The sequence below is a fragment of the Sus scrofa genome, chromosome 15 (genome assembly GCF_054392235.1).
Source record: "Sus scrofa isolate SSC_HxYL_T2T_F1_AM1 chromosome 15, Sscrofa_HxYL_maternal_Yorkshire_Landrace_v2.0, whole genome shotgun sequence".
Classification (NCBI taxonomy): domain Eukaryota; kingdom Metazoa; phylum Chordata; class Mammalia; order Artiodactyla; family Suidae; genus Sus; species Sus scrofa.
Genome location: NC_139397.1, coordinates 39,349,210 through 39,365,766, shown reverse-complemented (window position 1 = coordinate 39,365,766; position 16,557 = coordinate 39,349,210). Strand labels below are relative to the sequence as shown.

Sequence of the window (16,557 nt, the reverse complement as noted above, 5' to 3'; positions counted from 1 at the left end):
ATTCTACCCCCACCCCAGCTGTCCCTCCTTCCCAACCATCCCATCCCCCAGAGGACCCAGCCCGCCAATCTCTCTAATCCTCTGTCATCTGACCCAGGCTCCACCCCAGCTTGGCTCTGCCCAGTCACCTACTGAGGCCCAAAAATGGACAGAGTCATTTATAGAGGGTCCAACAAGCCAAACACGAAGGGAAGATGGCCTTGCGGTGCCCAGGTCTGAACTCCAGGCACACCCTCTGCCCCCAGTACCCAGGGCAGCTGAGCTGAGAAGTAAGCCATGCCAGTGGTGTGCTGGGGGACCCAGGGAACCCTCCCTTGTGTTCTAAGCCCCCGTCACACCTGGGCCAGAAGCCATAGGACCTCGCAATGATAAGCTCCACACTGGCCACAACCACCCTGCCCCCACGGGGTCTGCTGAACGAGGGAAGGCAGAGAGGCACAGGGACAAAGCAGCCCACCGTGGCCCACGTCGGGCCTCCCAAGCCCAGCCCCCAAACACCCTCATTTGTTCATCAACAGTCACTCTGGTCCACCTGGACCAGGTGAAAGCTGGGTGCATGCGCTGATCTGCCCAGCCCCCAGAGGGCACCCAGACTCATGGGGTGGCTGGCAGCTGGATGGGCAGTGCCAAGCCTGGCCCACGGAGGACTTACTGAGCTGGGGATAGGACAGATAGCTGCAGATACCAGCAGGCACACTTCCCTCCACCACTATCACTCTCTGAATCCTGGTGACACCTGAGCTGAGAGATGTACGGAAACTGAGGGAGCGGAAAAGAGAGATTGGGACCTGCTTCCTGCTTCCTAAGCGGATGCTGCTCAGGCCCTCCACCAAAGTGCTGCCTGTCCCTGGTCAGGAAATAATCCTGCTAGGGTAGCAAGACAGATGCAACTGCTCCACTGCTCAGAGATGTGACCAAGGCTAGGGGGCGGCTGCCATAAGACCACTGACAATACCACTGCTTGGTTAGACCTGGCCCTGATCACCAACGGAAGATGCTGAAGTGACAGCCGGTCACCGGCACCCAGGGTGACACAGACTCTGAACCTCGGGAGGGCAGAGGGCAGAGACTTGTGTGGGCCAGGGCATCAGGTTTCCTGGGAGACAGTACCACAGCTGAGCCAAGGGACTCAGCTTAGCCAGGGTTCCTTTGGGGCTGCTCTGGCTTCTAATTCAGGGTTGGGGGGAGGTCTCAACTGGAGCCCACAGAGTGGAGAACAGCAACAGCACTAAGCATCTCTAGCCCCCTGAGGCCCGGGCTCAGGCAGGACCAGCCCTTGGCCAAGGCCAGCATCCATAGCTGACCAGCTGTCAGCCAACTGTCCCGTGGCCACAGAACAGGGGCTAAAGAGTGAAGGTGGCAGCTCAGTGGGGTCAGCAATGACAGGGAGGGAATATAGCCCATGCCTACTGCCCCCAAAATTACAGAAAGATGCTGCTGCAGAAACAAGGCATGTGGGGCAAAGGGGAGCCAGGGAGAGTTAAAACCTCACTGGTGTGAGGGCAGGGAGACTGTCTCAGCTTCCCTCTGCTTCCATTCATCTTCCTAGGCCATGCAGGGGCAGGAAGCAGGCTTTGACCCAGAGCTGCCTGCTCCAGGCACCTAAATGGATTACCCAGTCATGGGAAAGGGAGGGGGGGAAGCAAGAGAAGCAGCATCTTACCCCCCTCCCTCTGCGACTGAGGCCTTCCCAGCCCCCAGCCAGCTATCTGTGGGGCTCTAATCCCTCTCTCCACCCTGGGGAGGAGGACAACTGGGGCGGGCCGGCTCTGGAGTTTGGCTGAGGGCCCTTCCCTCCACACATACCCACCCACCTTCTTAGCCAGGACCACAAGGATGAGCAGCAGGACTCAGAGGGAGGTGCGGGGGAAGCTCTAGCCCCCTCCCTCCCATCACGTGGCTGCATCCTTAGGGAGCCCGCAGGTCTCAGCTGCAAAAGTCATTGTTTATAAACAGCCACAAGCCTAGCGGGGGGAAGGCCGGCCTGTCTCTGGGTTCCCGCCCGGCTGTGAGTCAGGCGGCAGAGGGGACAGACCCGGCCAGGGGGCACAGAGGGGCCACCCGGGCAGAAGCACATATTCTGCAATCTCAGATTTCAGAGTCGGAGTCGGCAGGGGAAGTGGCGTCAGCAGCTGGCGTGATCCAATTCAATAAACCAGAGGTGGCTAGGGATAGAAAGCCGGGCGGGCGCGGACCCCCGCCTCCCAATCCTGCATTTCCTGCACAGTCAGGGTGCCATGGGAAGCCCCGGCTCCCTGCCCCCCCCCGCCTAAGGCCGGCGGCTGAGGAGTCAGGTTTCCTGCGGTGCCCTCCACGTCCCCCGCAGTCTGCCGCCCCTCCTCCGGCCCAGCTCGCCACCCGGGCTCCCAAAGCCAGAGCCGCCTCCCTCTCCCTCGCCCCCGGAAACGCGAAGCCCCTGCTTTGGCCAGGGCCCCTTCGAAAGAGTGCACAGAGCTCTGCTCCCCGGGGATCCGGCCGGAGCTTCCAGGCCGCGGCACCTCTCGGGAAAGGAAACCTGACCCTCCTATGGCCCGCGGGGACAGAAGGTGGAGAGGGGGGTGAAGAGGAGGGAACGGCGGGCGCAGGAAGCGTCCGGAGGCCTGGAGCAAGAGCGCCGGCACCCGCGAGCGGAGGGGCAGCCTCGGGATTCCCGGAACTCAGCGACCCCTGGAATAAGGAGCAGCCCCTTCCCCAGTGCTGGCCCCACCTGCAGGGCCCGCGTGGTTCCAGAGGGCTAGGGGCGCCACCTCGCCTCCCAGCCTCCGGGCCTCGGCGCCCAGGGCAGGGTTAGCCTGGACCTCGCTCGGGGATTAGAGCGTGGGCCGCCGCTCCTCTGCAGACGCGCGACCAAGATACAGAGCGACCGGGGTGGGGGTGGGGGTGAGGGGACAGCTGCGCCCTCCCCTGCCCCCGCCCGGGCGAGAAGACAGAGGACGAGGACGGGAGAGGGCACCCAGAGCGCCGGGGGGCGCAGCCTGTGTATCCCGAAGGCCCTGGGCAGCGCTCGCTGGGAGGTGACAGCTCCCGGCCCCGGGTGAGGACCGGCCTCTGGAGCGGGGCGGAGGACAGGTGTTCGGACCGCGCGGAGGCTGCGGCTGGGGCTCGCTCACCTTCTCCTGCGCGCGAGTGAGCTTCTTCTGCACATTGCTGGCGATCTTCCCCGCGGTCACCCCCTTGCTACCCATCTCAGCCATTGCGGCTCAAGCTTGCCCGTGGCGGGCGGCGACCTCCCAGCCCCCAGCCCCGGGCCCCGGCTCTGCTCCACGCCGCGCAGCAGAGCGCCGAGCCGACTGGCGGAGGCGGAGCGTCCGCCCGGCGAGCGAGCGAGCGACGCGGGGACCGAGGGAGGGACGGACGAAGGGAGGGAGGGGGAGGGGCCTGGCCTCGGATGGCGGTCAGTGCCCCCCGCCCACCCCCTCTGGACGAGACACTGCCTTTTAAAGGGCCACCCCGGGCGCCCGACCCGCTCGGCTGGCGAGGAGGGAGAGGCGCACACCGCCGTGGCGGCGGCGGTGGTGAGCGAGACTCCAGGGACCCTCCGCTGACACCGCCCCGGGGCGGGGACTAATACGGCCGCCCTGAGTCCGGCGCCGCTGCGGGCCCGGCTTTCACCCAGAAGTCACCTCCCGCAGCCCAGGAAAGCAGGCCAGAAGGAGGCCAAAGGCGCTTTCAGAAACCAAAGCTCAAGTGCGGCGGTGGCTGCTCGCCCCCGGAGTCTGAAGTTGGAGCGCGCGGCCGGAGCAGCCTCTTGGTCCGGGGCTGACCTCTGGCCCCGCTCCGGACGCTCGTCCTCCTCCTGGCCTCTAGGAGCCACCTTCTCGACCCGGATTCTCGGGCTCCAGCGTTCTCTGTCCCCCGTGCCTAGTCCCTTGCCAACCAGGCTCTCGGTCTTCTAATTTGCAGATCACTGTAATTGTAATAAAAACAGCCTGACAGCAGGGAGCGCTTATTGTGAGCCTGGCACTCTGCTGGGTGTCCCCCGACAGGCATTGTCTCGGTCAGTCTCCACGCAGCCCCTAAGGTAGGTACTATTATTTCTCCCATTTTACAAGTGAGGCAAGGCAGAGGCCTGGAACTGGACCTCTGACTCCCCGCCTCAGGCTTTCAACTACCCCACAGCGTAGCCTGGGTTGTCTTCTACACCATGCTGGAAGAAAAGTGATTAATGGTCAGTATTCAAAGGGAAGATAGTTATTGGTAGCCAACCAATGACAACTTTGCCAACACACCAATGACATGTCGTCAAAATGAATAAATATATATTGGGTCCACTGACCCCACCTACGCCCCTCCCCCAAATCAGGTCGGGGTCTTGAAGGGTGCCAAGCACTTTGCTACCCTGGAGGTCAGGGCAGGTCCCCAGGGTGTGGACTGAGGTGAGTGGAGAGCTCTAGGGCCCTGCAGAGGAGGTCCAGACTCAAGCAGCACCTGGCAGGAGCCAGGGCAGGGGTCCCTGGGAGGCTCTAGCAGACCATATGCCAAGCCCCCAACATGTGGAGAAACTGAGGCCCAGGAATAAAAAGATCGGCCTGGGTTCCCTGGCAGGGCTCCTCTGCCCTCTCTCTGGCCACTACCCCAGTTTTTCCCTAGAAGGCTCAGCACTCTCTGGGGTTATTATTATGCCTATTTTGCAGAAAGACAGACTGAGGCTCTACAGCTGCTGAAAGTCAAAGATAAGTGGAGATTCAGACTCGGGCCCTCCCACATTAAAGCCCTCAGCTGACAGATGGAACCACTTCCCAGGAAAAGTTCCAAAGCACTGCATTCACGGAAAGCATTTTATCAAAATTATTAGTTTAAATTCATGCCCGATTCCTGAGTTACAAAAACAAAACCTAAACAGTGCAGTTTCTAAAGCAGATTACTCCTGAAAGTGCATCAAGCTTTCTCCTCATGGTCCCTCTCCTCCTAATTTTATGTTTGACATTTTTCTAACCATTCTCTGAGAGCAATTTCTTCCAGCCCTCCTCTGAGGAAAGCAGGAAATGAGCAGGAGTCAAATTGTATTACCGTCAGCCCCAAAGGAACAGTGGCAGATTCTGCTTCGCTGGACTTTGGTGTTTCAAAATATCCCTTGACAGAAAAATTGGAAGCAACTTAAATGGAGGAGCTAGACAGAGCAGCAACCGGAAAGGCCATTAGGGGATCATTTTAAACAATTAGAGAAATAGTGTAGCAAAATGAAAATAAGGCTTAGGTATAATTATGAGTGAAAAAAAGATGAGAAATTTTGTGTGCACTACCATTGAAACCACATAAAAATAAACGTAAATACTCATGATCAAAGATTCGAAAGAACCACACACAAGGAAATAGTTGTGTTAAGGTCAAGGTATTATGGCTGTTTTTCCCCTTTAATTTCCTAAATATTCTCTAATATGCTATGTTGCCTTCATAGGCGCAGTAGTTAACAAATCCAACTAGGAACCATGAGGTTGCAGGTTCAATCCCTGGCTTCACTCAGTGGGTTAAGGATCCGGCGTTGCCATGAGCTTTGGTGAAGATTGAAGATGCAGCTTGAATCCTGCATTGCTGTGGCTCTGGTGAGGTCAGAGGCTACAGCTCTGATTCGACCCCTAGCCTGGGAACCTCCATATGCTGCAGGTGCCGTCCTAAAAAGACCAAAAAAAAAAAAAATGTATCTCTTATCTTTAAAGAAGGTAATTATTTATCTGACCTCTAGATTGGAAAGGCTTTTTAAAGCATGAAACCATTCATTGGAGGATTTTTTTTTTTTTTTTTTTTTTTTTTTTTTTTTTGCTTTTTAGGAGGTATATGGAGGTTCCCAGGCTAGTGGTTGAATCGGAGCTACAGCTGCCAGCCTACACCACAGCCATAGCAATGCAGGATCCAAGCCACATCTGCAACCTACCCCACAGCTCACAGCAATGCCAGATCCTTAACCCACTGACTGAGGCCAGGGATCAAACCCACAACCTCATGGTTCCTAGTCGGATTTGTTTCCAATGCGCCACAAGGGAACTCCATTGGAGGAATTACTGAAACAAAAAAATGCTAATTTGGGAGCTCCCTTTTTGACTCAGTGGTTATCAAACCCAACTAGGATCCATGAGGATGCAATTTTGATCCCTGGCCTTTTTCAGTAGGTTAAGGATCTGGCATTGCCATGAGCTGTGATGTAGGTAGCAGGCATGGCTTGGATCCTGTGTTGCTATAGCTGTGGTGTAGGCTGGCAGCTCTAGTTCCAATTAGACCCCTCGCATGGGAACTTCCATATGCTTTTTAGGGTGTGGTGCTAAAAAAACAATAACAACAACAACAAAATGCTAGTTTGAGGTACATAAAAATTCAGTTTGTTTTTTTTTTTTTTTAATGGCTGCACCTGAGGCATATGGAAGGTTCCAGGCCAGGGAACTGAATCCAAGCCACAGCTGCAGCAACACCTGATCCTTAACCCATTATTCCAGGCCAGGGATTGAACCCTTGCCTCCACAGCAATGCAGGCCACCGCAGTTGGATTCTTAACCCACTGCACCACAAAGGGAACTCCAAAAATTCAAATTTTTTTTAAACCTCAAGAAATACCATCTATACATAGGATAAAAGTGTGAAAAGAATCTCCTACATTCCAAAGGGTAGGAATGTAGGAGATTTTTACTTCTTTATGGTCTTCTACGGTGTTTGATTCCAAGAATAATCCATTTTTCTTACTCTCAGGAAAAAAATAAACTAATTTCCATTTTGAAAAGCAAGTTGAAATAGCAAATTAAAGTGTAAGAAACTAGGGAAATCTTTTTTTTTTTTTTTTTTTTTTGTCTTCTTGCCATTTCTTGGGCTGCTCCCGCGGCATGTGGAGGTTCCCAGGCTAGGCGTCCAATCGGAGCTGTAGCCACCGGCCTAAGCCAGAGCCACAGCAACGCGCAGGACCCGAGCCGCATCTGCAACCTACACCACAGCTCACGGCAACGCCGTACCCCTAACTCACTGAGCAAGGCCAGGGATCGAACTGGCAACCTCATGGTTCCCAGTCGGATTCGTTAACCACTGAGCCATGATGGGAACTCCGGGAAACCTTTTTGAAAATAAAATTGAACTTTCACAATTTATAAGAAAAACACTAAGATTCCCAAAAATAAATGGGCAAATGGCACAAATGGACAACTCACAAAATTGGAGATTCAAATGATCAATACATAGATATGAAATGTTTCTTCCCAGAAGGAAAAAAAAAGCATTTGTTAAATCGATGAAATACTATTCCCCGCCCTCACTTTTGTCAATCAGAAAACTGTGTTTTAAATGATGTTACTTAAAACCAGACCAGGGAGCTCCCATTGTGCTCAGTGGGTTAAGAAGCTGATTAGTATCCATGAGGATGCAGGTTTGATCCCTGGCCTCACTCAGTGGGTTAAGGACCACGTTGTTGTGACTGTGGTGTAGGCTGGCAGCTCCAATTCAACCCCTAGCCCAGGAACTTCTGTGTGCCACAGGTACTGCAGTAAAAAGAGGATAAAACAAACAAACAAACAAAAAAACAAACCAACAGATGTTCTCACAGACTTCGTCTAAGAATATAACAGATACAGAATTTCTGGAAAGCAGTTATCTAATATACATTAAGAATCATCGACGGAGTTACCTGGTAGCTCAGCAGGTTAAGGATCTGGTGTGGTCACTGCCATGACTTGGGTTGCTGCTGTGGTATGGGTTCAGTCCCCAGCCTGCGAACTTCCACATGCTGTGGGTGTGTCAAAAAAAAATTTTTTTTAAAAAAGGACTTCCTGTCGTGGCGCAGTGGTTGACGAATCTGACTAGGAACCATGAGGTTGCAGGTTCGATCCCTGCCCTTGCTCAGTGGGTTAAGGATCCAGCATTGCTGTGAGCTGTGGTGTAGGTTGCAGACGCAGCTCAGGCCCTGTGTTGCTATGGCTGTGGTGTAGGCCGGTGGCTACAGCTCCGATTCAACCCCTAGCCTGGGAATCTCCATATGCCGCGGGAGCGGCCCTAGAAAAGGCAAAAAGACCAAAAAAAAAAAAATTTTTTTAAAAAAGAATCATCAAAATGCTCACATTCTTCAGCCATAGAATCCCAAGTACAGGAAATAACTTAAAATTGTAGCAAAGCTCTAATACATAGATGTTCATCACATTCTAATTGTACAAAACTGAGGACAGGATGTTTGCTAATTGTTCTTGTTACTATTTGTGTTCACTCACTCCCTCAATCTTCAAACACTTCCAAGCTCCTACCAGTACCAGTCTTGGGCTTGGCTCTACCAGTTGGGGTGCAATGGAGCCCCTTCCTCTGGAGTTGATGTGGGGTGCACTGGATGGGGTCTGGAGTGCTGGAAGGTTTTGAGGGAGTGATGGTGACCACCTGCAGCAGGTGTCGACAGGAGAACTGGGAGGGGAGCCTGGTGCCTAACAGAGCCCTCAATAGCGAGGCAGGAATAAGTGAGCAGACAGGCAAATATCTGACAGACTCTTGGTCTACGTTTCCTCCATCCCCTCAGTGCCAGTCCTCCTGGCCCCCCAGCTCTCCACAGTGGAGACCTCCAGCCTGCCTGTCCAGCCCACCCCCAGGCCTCTGCACAAAGGTCTATTACCAGCTGTGATTAAGCAATAATATAGCCAAACATGAAAACAATAATGTGATGGGAAAATGTTATGATGTGTTAATAGAATAATGCAGGACATTAAACTGCACAACAGTAAAGTGCCAACTGATATTGCAGCGTGGTTAATAGCTCTGGGTGGAGCAGTTCTACATGGGTTTGATCTTTTTTTTCTCTTCTTCCTTTTTGATTTTGCAAAATTTCATACTGACAAGTTGAAATGAGGAAACTGTTCCAGGTATGCTGGTTGGGACCCACAGTGTGGTGGATCATGTGCCATGCCTGCTGGCCTGTATCTCACTGCAAGTTCAGGGGAAGTGATTCTTTTAAACCATGAAGAACTCAGACAAGCCAAGGGCAGTCCTCCTGCCCCTTGAAGAGAAAAGAGCACCACACGATGCTTTCCTTCTGTCCAAGAACTAAGGTAGGGGCTTGGAGCTGCCATCACCATCCTCATTCTCACACAAAGCAAGATGTGTTGTCATCCTCCTCTAACTGTCGGGTGACCCTGTGTTTGACAGCAGTGGGACTTGCTGCCATTCTCTTACCAATGGAGACCTGGAGAACAGGTGTCCCCTAAGGCACCTGGCTGCTGCATCCTGTGCTGGGATGGCCTGGCGCCTGGCCATGTCCAGGGTTAGGACTAGAACATCTTCGGAACTTCCTCCTGGGACCGTGGGCTTCACTCTGAGACAGGGAGGATGCAGAAGGAACTGCGGGCAGAACCAGAGAGGATGTATCTTTCTAGAAGCACTATGTCAGGACAGTATACGTGTGTTATGGGATCCCGGAAGGGCTCTCACTCCCTCTCACATGTACAATGTCACTATGATATTGTGGGAGGGCCAGCAGATCTGGAGTCAGCTGTCACTGCCTCAGTTTACTACTTGTCCACATTATTGGGAACATTATTTAAACTGCCCAAGTGTCATCTGCTATAGTGGGATATGTTACAGACTTTAGACTATTATCTTTGTGGAAACAGAGCGTGATATATATAAAGCCCCTGGCATACTAGAAGTGACTGTAAATGGTGACTCTACAGTGAGCAGCAGATGCTATAAGCTTAGTCTGCCCGGCCAGCCATCCTGCTGCCTTGAGGAACCCCTGCTTCCTTGCTTGCTGTGCTTTGCTGCCTGTGCTTTGCTGCCGCCCTGTCCCTGGACCACAACGTGCTCAGGCCCCAGTGAACCATTCACCCAGGCTCTGACAGCAGGCTCAGGGATGTGCGCAACACCCCAGCAGAGCCAGTCTTTCTGGGGCTTGCAGGAACGTATGCTTAGGACACGGCAGTCCCTCTTCCCACTGGGGCTGGTAAGATGGAGGGTGTGAAGCCAGCTTGGTCACATGTGAAAGATCCTGCCTGAAAAAGGCAGCCAACAAGAACTGAGAGCTGGCAAGGTGGGGGGCGGAGAGACAGACCTGACAATATTGTTTGAGAACCTGGTTCCAGTCACGCCTGAACCCTGCCCACTCCCACCTCGCACAAGCCAACCAAACCCATCCATAATTTTCTCTTGCTAAAGCCAAGTTGAGGTCACCTTGAATTGTCATGATTAAGATGATATTGCCAAAATAATGTCTTTTTGAGACACAACACTGCTGAGCCCCTAATGCTACAAGCATCTTCAAGTTAGAGTTTCTTGAGCACCTTTACCCAGTCCATCTGAAGTGAGAAGAAATGTCCAAACTTGGATAGTTTTTAGGAAAAGTGGGGAAAAAATAATTACACTGGCATATTAGGCCCAAACTAGGACTGTCTGGGCAAATTGGGACGTCTAAGTACCTCGTTAACGGGTGGGTGATCAGAGTACAGGTGGAAAGAGGTTCAGGACGTGCCATTCACAGCCTGTACTCAAGTTGGTCCTTGGCGATGATACATCTGTTCGTGCAGGCCTGGCAGCTTCCTGGAGGGCACCCTTGCAGAGACGGGAGGGTGGCCTCCAGGGCAACTTTTGAAAGGACAGCTGGCCCCAAGCTTCGCCTCCTGGTTTCTAGTCTTGCCCACTCAGATGCTCACCAGTTTAATGGGGGCCCGTGGAGGGCCTGGGGTGCAGGCCAGTCACCAGGCCACCAACCAGCCCCAGGACATCTTCAAGGCCTCCAGCCAAAACCAGCTACTCCTTTGGGCCACCAGCAAATGGAGTCTTCAAGGGCAAAACAAGTGTGTAAGGTAATCAACTTCCTTGCTCCTCCCCTGTGTCTTTAATCCTTTGTTGACCTGCGTGTGGTCTGTGGCGTGGCTGAGAGGTAACAGAGGGTAACAATACATAGGCTCCAGAGCCAGCTTTGTCCTTCTTAGTCCTTGACCTTGGGCCAGTCAGTGCCTGCCCCTTTCAAAAGAGGCAATAATCACACCATGAAAAGGCCGTTGCTGAGGATGGAGGGTAACCTGCTGTCCCTGCCCACAGCTTGGTGGCCTCGGCAAAGGGTAGTTGCTGTCCTGAAGTCAGGATTAGTGTCTCTTCGTTCATCTGGTTTGTGGCCCTCCTTGCTGGTAAAACCGAGTAGGCTGACCTTTGCCAGGTTTACAGATGGGTAAGCAGAGGTGCAGGAAAGCAAACAGCACTTTGCCCAGCCCTTCTTCCATAAATCATGGCTGAGTTCTTTTATTTTTCTTTTCCTAGGGCTAAACCTGAAGCATATGTAAGTTCCTGGACCAGGAATCAAACTCATCCCTCCACATTGACCCAAACTACTGTAATTTGATTCTTAACACACTGCACCACAGTGGGAACTCCCTTAGTTCCTTTAGGAATAAGAGTCCTGCCTTTGGAAATGCTCGCTGAAGATTTATTATAACTGTCTTTGTATTATCTAGGGAAAAAGTGGTTTACTAAATAAAATGTCTTGAGAAGATTGCACATGCACATTTTCAAGCACTTCTAAAGTTTCATTTATCTACAAAAACTAGTAAGTAAGTTATGGGAAGGGACACTAAGGGGGTTGACCAGTTCTTTGAAACTGGGCTTCATTTACAGTATATAAGGGACCCTTTAGGAAAGCATTTTCAAGTGTGTAACAAAAGCCTTACAAACACTGACATCCCAAGATTCACTGAAGAATATCCTTGAAACAGGAGTTCCCGTCGTGGCGCAGTGGTTAACGAATCCGACTAGGAACCATGAGGTTGCGGGTTCGGTCCCTGCCCTTGCTCAGTGGGTTAACGATCCGGCGTTGCCGTGAGCTGTGGTGTAGGTTGCAGACGCGGCTCGGATCCTGCGTTGCTGTGCCTCTGGCGTAGGCCGATGGCTACAGCTCCGATTCAACCCCTAGCCTGGGAACCTCCATATGCCGCGGGAGCGGCCCAAGAAATAGCAACAACAACAACAACAACAAGAATATCCTTGAAACAATTGTAAGTACAATGACATTCCTTACAGGAAAAATAGTGAAAAGTTGGAAATAGGAGTTTCCGTCATGGATCAGCAGAAGCAAATCTGATTAGTATCCATGAGGGCACAAGTTCGATCCCTGGCCTCACTCAGTCAAAGATCAAGCGTTGCCATAAGATGTGGTGTGAGCTGCAGATTAAGCTTGGACTTGGCGTTGCTATGGCTGTGATGTAGGCCAGTGGCTATAGCTCCAATTAAGCCCTAACCTGGGAACCTCCATATGCTGTGGGTATGGCCCTGAAAAAGCCAAAAAAAAAAAAAAAAAAGGAAAGTTGAAAACAGTTTAAATGTCCAAGCATGGGATAGGTAAGTTAATTTCTAAATTTTGGTATGTTTTGAATATTAAGCTCCCATTAAAAATTGATAAATAGTACAGCAGAAATTGACAGAACAATGTAAATCAACTATAATAAAAATTTTTTAATTTTAAAAAACATGATAAATAGGACTTCTTCAAAATTTAAAAATTTATGCTAAAGATACCATTATGAAAATGATGGAGTAATCCCCTCAGATAAAAACTAATCATGATGTAGATGTCTAACAAAAGACTTAGATCCAGAATATATAAACAATTGTTGTAACTCAATAACAAGAAGGCAAACAATCCATTTAAAAAAAAAGGCAAATGATTTAAAGAAACCCTTGGCCAAAGATGGTGGCAGTGAGCACATGAGAAGATCCTAAACATTAATAATCTTTAGGGGGAGTTCCCGTCGTGGCACAGTGGTTAACGAATCTGACTGGGAACCATGAGGTTGCGGGTTCGGTCCCTGCGCTTGCTCAGTGGGTTAATGATCCGGCGTTGCCGTGAACTGTGGTGTAGGTTGCAGACGCGGCTCGGATCTCGCGTTGCCGTGGCTCTGGCGTAGGCCAGTGGCTACAGCTCCGATTGGACCCCTAGCCTGGGAACCCCCATATGCTGCGGGAGCGGCCCAAGAAATAGCAAAAAGACAAAAAAAAAAAAAATCTTTAGGGAAATGCAAATTAAAACCACAACTAACACTACACACTCCCAAAAATGGCTAAAATTTAAAAGACTGATAACACAAAATGTTGATGAAGATGTGGAGCAACTGGAACTCTGCCCAGAACCACCTCTTTCTTCCATTGTATCAGATTCCTCCTCCTTTCCTCGTGACCAGTATTTCCTTTTCTTTCTACCCGCCCCACCCACCTGTGCCTCTTCTTCTACCCAGGTTCATTTTACATGCCTGAAAGCTAACTGTGGGCCCAGCTGCGTTTCACCCTGAAGGTCCTGTGGCTGCAGACACACACCTGGATGGAGCAGTGCTGCCCAGCTCATCCCACCTGTGCCCATACAGGTAAGGGCCCTGGGGTTTTGAATATGTCCTTCCTGAGGACATATGCACACATACCCAACATTCCTGCCTTCATCTCCTCACCTGGACTCCTGCAACCCCTCCTTACCCTTCAGACCCAGCTCATGGGCCACCTCCTCCAGGGAGCCCCTTCCATTCATGGAGCTTGGGCAGGTTAGGTGACCCTCCTCTGTGCTCCCAGAATGCTGGCTGGCCTTTTGCACACACCTAGCAACCCCCCAACAGCCATTCTGCCATCATGAGGGGCAGGCACTCTGGGACCCAGCACTTCACCCTCTACACCCCTCCTGGCATGGCAACAACAAGAGCTGGGAGAGGAGGCTATGTCCCTTTAGGGGGAAGAATCATTTCTTGCTCAGACTCCGAGTTGATCAGTGACAACCCCTGCATGGAATTGTGGTCACTTTTGAGGGGACATGACATGCAGTTTAAGAACCACGGCTTCCACCTGAGGCTCCTGGGGGGCAGCGACTGGGTCTGATTAGTCCTGACCCCTGACACCCTCCACCTAAGCACAGAGCAGTCACTCAGCAGATATACCCAAGACATTACCACTCCCCCTGGCCCTGGACAAGCCCCCAAGTTCACGGAAGGTGCTCAACACCCAAGGGCAGGGACCTACCTGAAACAGATGGCTCATGGGTGAATAGGCTGCATTCATTCAGAGTCACCTGCTTAGGAGTTCCCGCTGTGGCACTGTGGTTAAGAATCTGACTGCAGTGGTTTGATCCCTGATCCAGCGCTGTGGGTTAAAGGATCCAGAGTTGCAGGGGAGGCTCGGATTCAAACCCTGGCCTGGGAACTTCTATATGTCACTGGTGCAGTCGTTAAAAACAAAGTCACATGCTTTTTTGTCTTTTCACATATGCCCCTATGTCCCACCCTTGTCACCTTCTCTGTCTTAGTGATATTTGCTGTAGTAATTATTCTGCATTTGCTTATGGTTATGTCACTGACCATGCATAACACACTTACTTCCTCCTGACCTGTACAGCTTCTAATGCCAGCTTCTACCAGACCAACCTCGTTCCCAGCCCCCAGGAGCTGCCAGAGGCCCTGAGGACTCAGCCAAGCTCTAACTGGTGGACCCTGGGTAAGGGGTGTGGCAGGCATACCCTGGGTGAAGGGGTATGGGGGACAGATACTGGGTGAAGTGGTGTGGTGAGCAGACAGTAATGCATTCACAGGGTGCAGGTGGCCAGCATCACCCTTGCGATGAAATCATGTTTCTCACATTTTATATCTTACAGAGTAGGACATGGAACATAATAATAGTTTTTGTTCATTCTAAGTAAACATCTGACAATGTCCAATTCAGTGGGTTCCGCCCCTAAAATACAACAATGCTTCCTTAAATAAAAAATGGCTGAAAAGATGTGCATTCAAAGGTAATGAGGACAGATCTCAATCTGCGGTCCTGGCCATGCAAGAAGGAACTGCCTTCCCCTCTTCCTCTTTCAATCTTTTTCCCACCTCAACTCCCCCCAACCCAGTTCCCAGCCCTCCAGGCTCAAAAGCCCTCATCCTCATGTGTGGGCTCCTAGAAACTCATGTACCTCACTTCATGCTCCCCCTTCTCTCCAGTCTGGGGTCCCCGTGTCACCCACACAGCTTCCTCTTGTGACGGCATCCCCTCTGGACAGGCATAAGGCATCACTTTGCTTCTCCCTCCTGTTGGAGCCACAGGTCCCTTTTGAAGCTCCCCGGCCCACTGCCCAGCATGCCTTACGTGTCATGGCTGGGGGCTCTGGACAGGGTGACTGATCGCAGACCCTCCCATGCCTGGATTGCTGTCTCTCTCCTTGTCCCCAGGGACTGGTCCTGGAGGCAGCCTGGGGAAGCATCCACATTGTCTTCTCTGATTCTCCATGATCCCACCATCAGAACAGCTTTCTGACCTGTCAAGAAGAACACCTGCTTGAGACTGGCCAGGTAGCATCTCCAGCCTACTGGCTTCTAAACAGTCCCAGGCTCTTAAGAGATAAAAATTCATTCCTGGAGACCATGGAAGCAGAGACTCCTGTTTGAACCAAGGAGGGTAGGGAGTAGCAGAAATCGCTAAGGGGAGAAGCAGTGATTAGCATTCCAAGTATACACACACACAGAGTTTTGGGTGTTTTACAGTGGACTAAGGCCCTAGCACAGCCTGCCTCCAAGTGCAGACAAAGGCTGGGGAGAGTTAAGTTCAGCCTCCCAGGCAGGGAGATCTTGGGCCAGCATTCAGCCAGCATAGAGCTTTGGACACAAGGACACACACACAGGAGAATCAGGCAGGTCCCTGCCCACAGGAACCCTCAGCCTGGAAGGGGACCAGCAGTACCCTACAAGGCTCCACCTTTTGGGGGGGGTGTGATGTTGCCTTTTGAAGAAACCAGCTCAGTTGTCTCGGGGACCATCCTGTCTTTTCTTCTTCTCCTTCTTCTCCTTCTTCTCCTTCTTCTCCTTCTTCTCCTTCTTCTCCTCCCTCTCCCCCTCCCCCTCCCTCTCCATCTCCCTCTCCCTCTTCCTCTTCTTCTTTTTTGGTCTTTTTAGGACCTCACTCAGGGCACATGGGAGTTCAATCCATAACCTAATAGGGAAATATCAGAGGGATGAGGAGCCAGCTAAAGGGCCCCAAATTTGGGACAATTTGAGCGTCAAAAAAATAAGAACTACATTTTTTCTCATGAGTCCATAGCAACGTTTAAAAAAGAAGAGAGGAAAAAGGAAAAACCCACTTCACTTACTACCATTTGTGGCTATTATACCACCTCCTTATTCTGGACATGAAGAGAAAGTATTAAGCATTTGTACTATCTTTTTAGCAGGAAAAATAGCAAGAATGGTAGAAAGCAATGATTTTGCAGTCACCAGTGAAAGAATGGCTCTGGCTGTGGGTCCTCAATTGATGCTAAACCTCCTCCAGCTGAGAGCGTGCTAGGGAGCAGGGATCTTCAATGGGGCCAAACCGCTGTCCTCTCTCACATGCTAATTGTGAGATAAAACGTTCCTTCACAGTGGGAAGAGTAGGTTGTCACTCCTCAGCCAAGCAATCAAACTGAGTGTCACCACCAGTAGGATGGCCGAGGCCAGGCGCCTTCGCATAGCGTGGGGCGTCAGGGAGCCTGCGGATTCTAGGGTTCATTACCACTGAGCCACAACAGAAACTCCCTATATATTGGACTAAACTATTAAAGAGAGTTTAAGAATTATTTTCTGGAGTTCTCATAGTGGCTCAGTGGAAACAAATCTGACTAGCACCCAT

General features: G+C 51.4%; 2 protein-coding genes across 48 annotated transcripts in view; one reads left to right on the top strand and one right to left on the bottom strand.

Moving 5' to 3' along the window:
* BIN1 (bridging integrator 1) overlaps positions 1-3,348 on the bottom strand; it is a 50,504-nt gene extending 47,156 nt beyond the window's left edge. For 46 of the 47 annotated variants that reach the window (XR_014828662.1, XR_014828654.1, XR_014828656.1 and 43 more), the window contains exon 1: positions 3,111-3,317. Coding sequence is in view for 26 of the 47 variants with exons in the window: in XM_021074455.2 (XP_020930114.1) it covers positions 3,111-3,194 (84 nt within the window). In the remaining 21 variants the exon portion in view is untranslated. 47 annotated transcript variants of the gene reach the window in all.
* Positions 1,837-14,686, top strand: LOC102164258 (uncharacterized). Its single transcript, XM_085000861.1, has 5 exons — positions 1,837-1,860; positions 1,913-4,021; positions 8,791-8,999; positions 13,170-13,295; positions 14,308-14,686. Exons 1-2 carry the CDS (start codon positions 1,837-1,839, stop codon positions 2,789-2,791), a joined length of 903 nt encoding a protein of 300 aa, XP_084856987.1. The 3' UTR covers positions 2,792-4,021; positions 8,791-8,999; positions 13,170-13,295; positions 14,308-14,686.
* Positions 14,687-16,557: the final 1,871 nt, after the last annotated feature.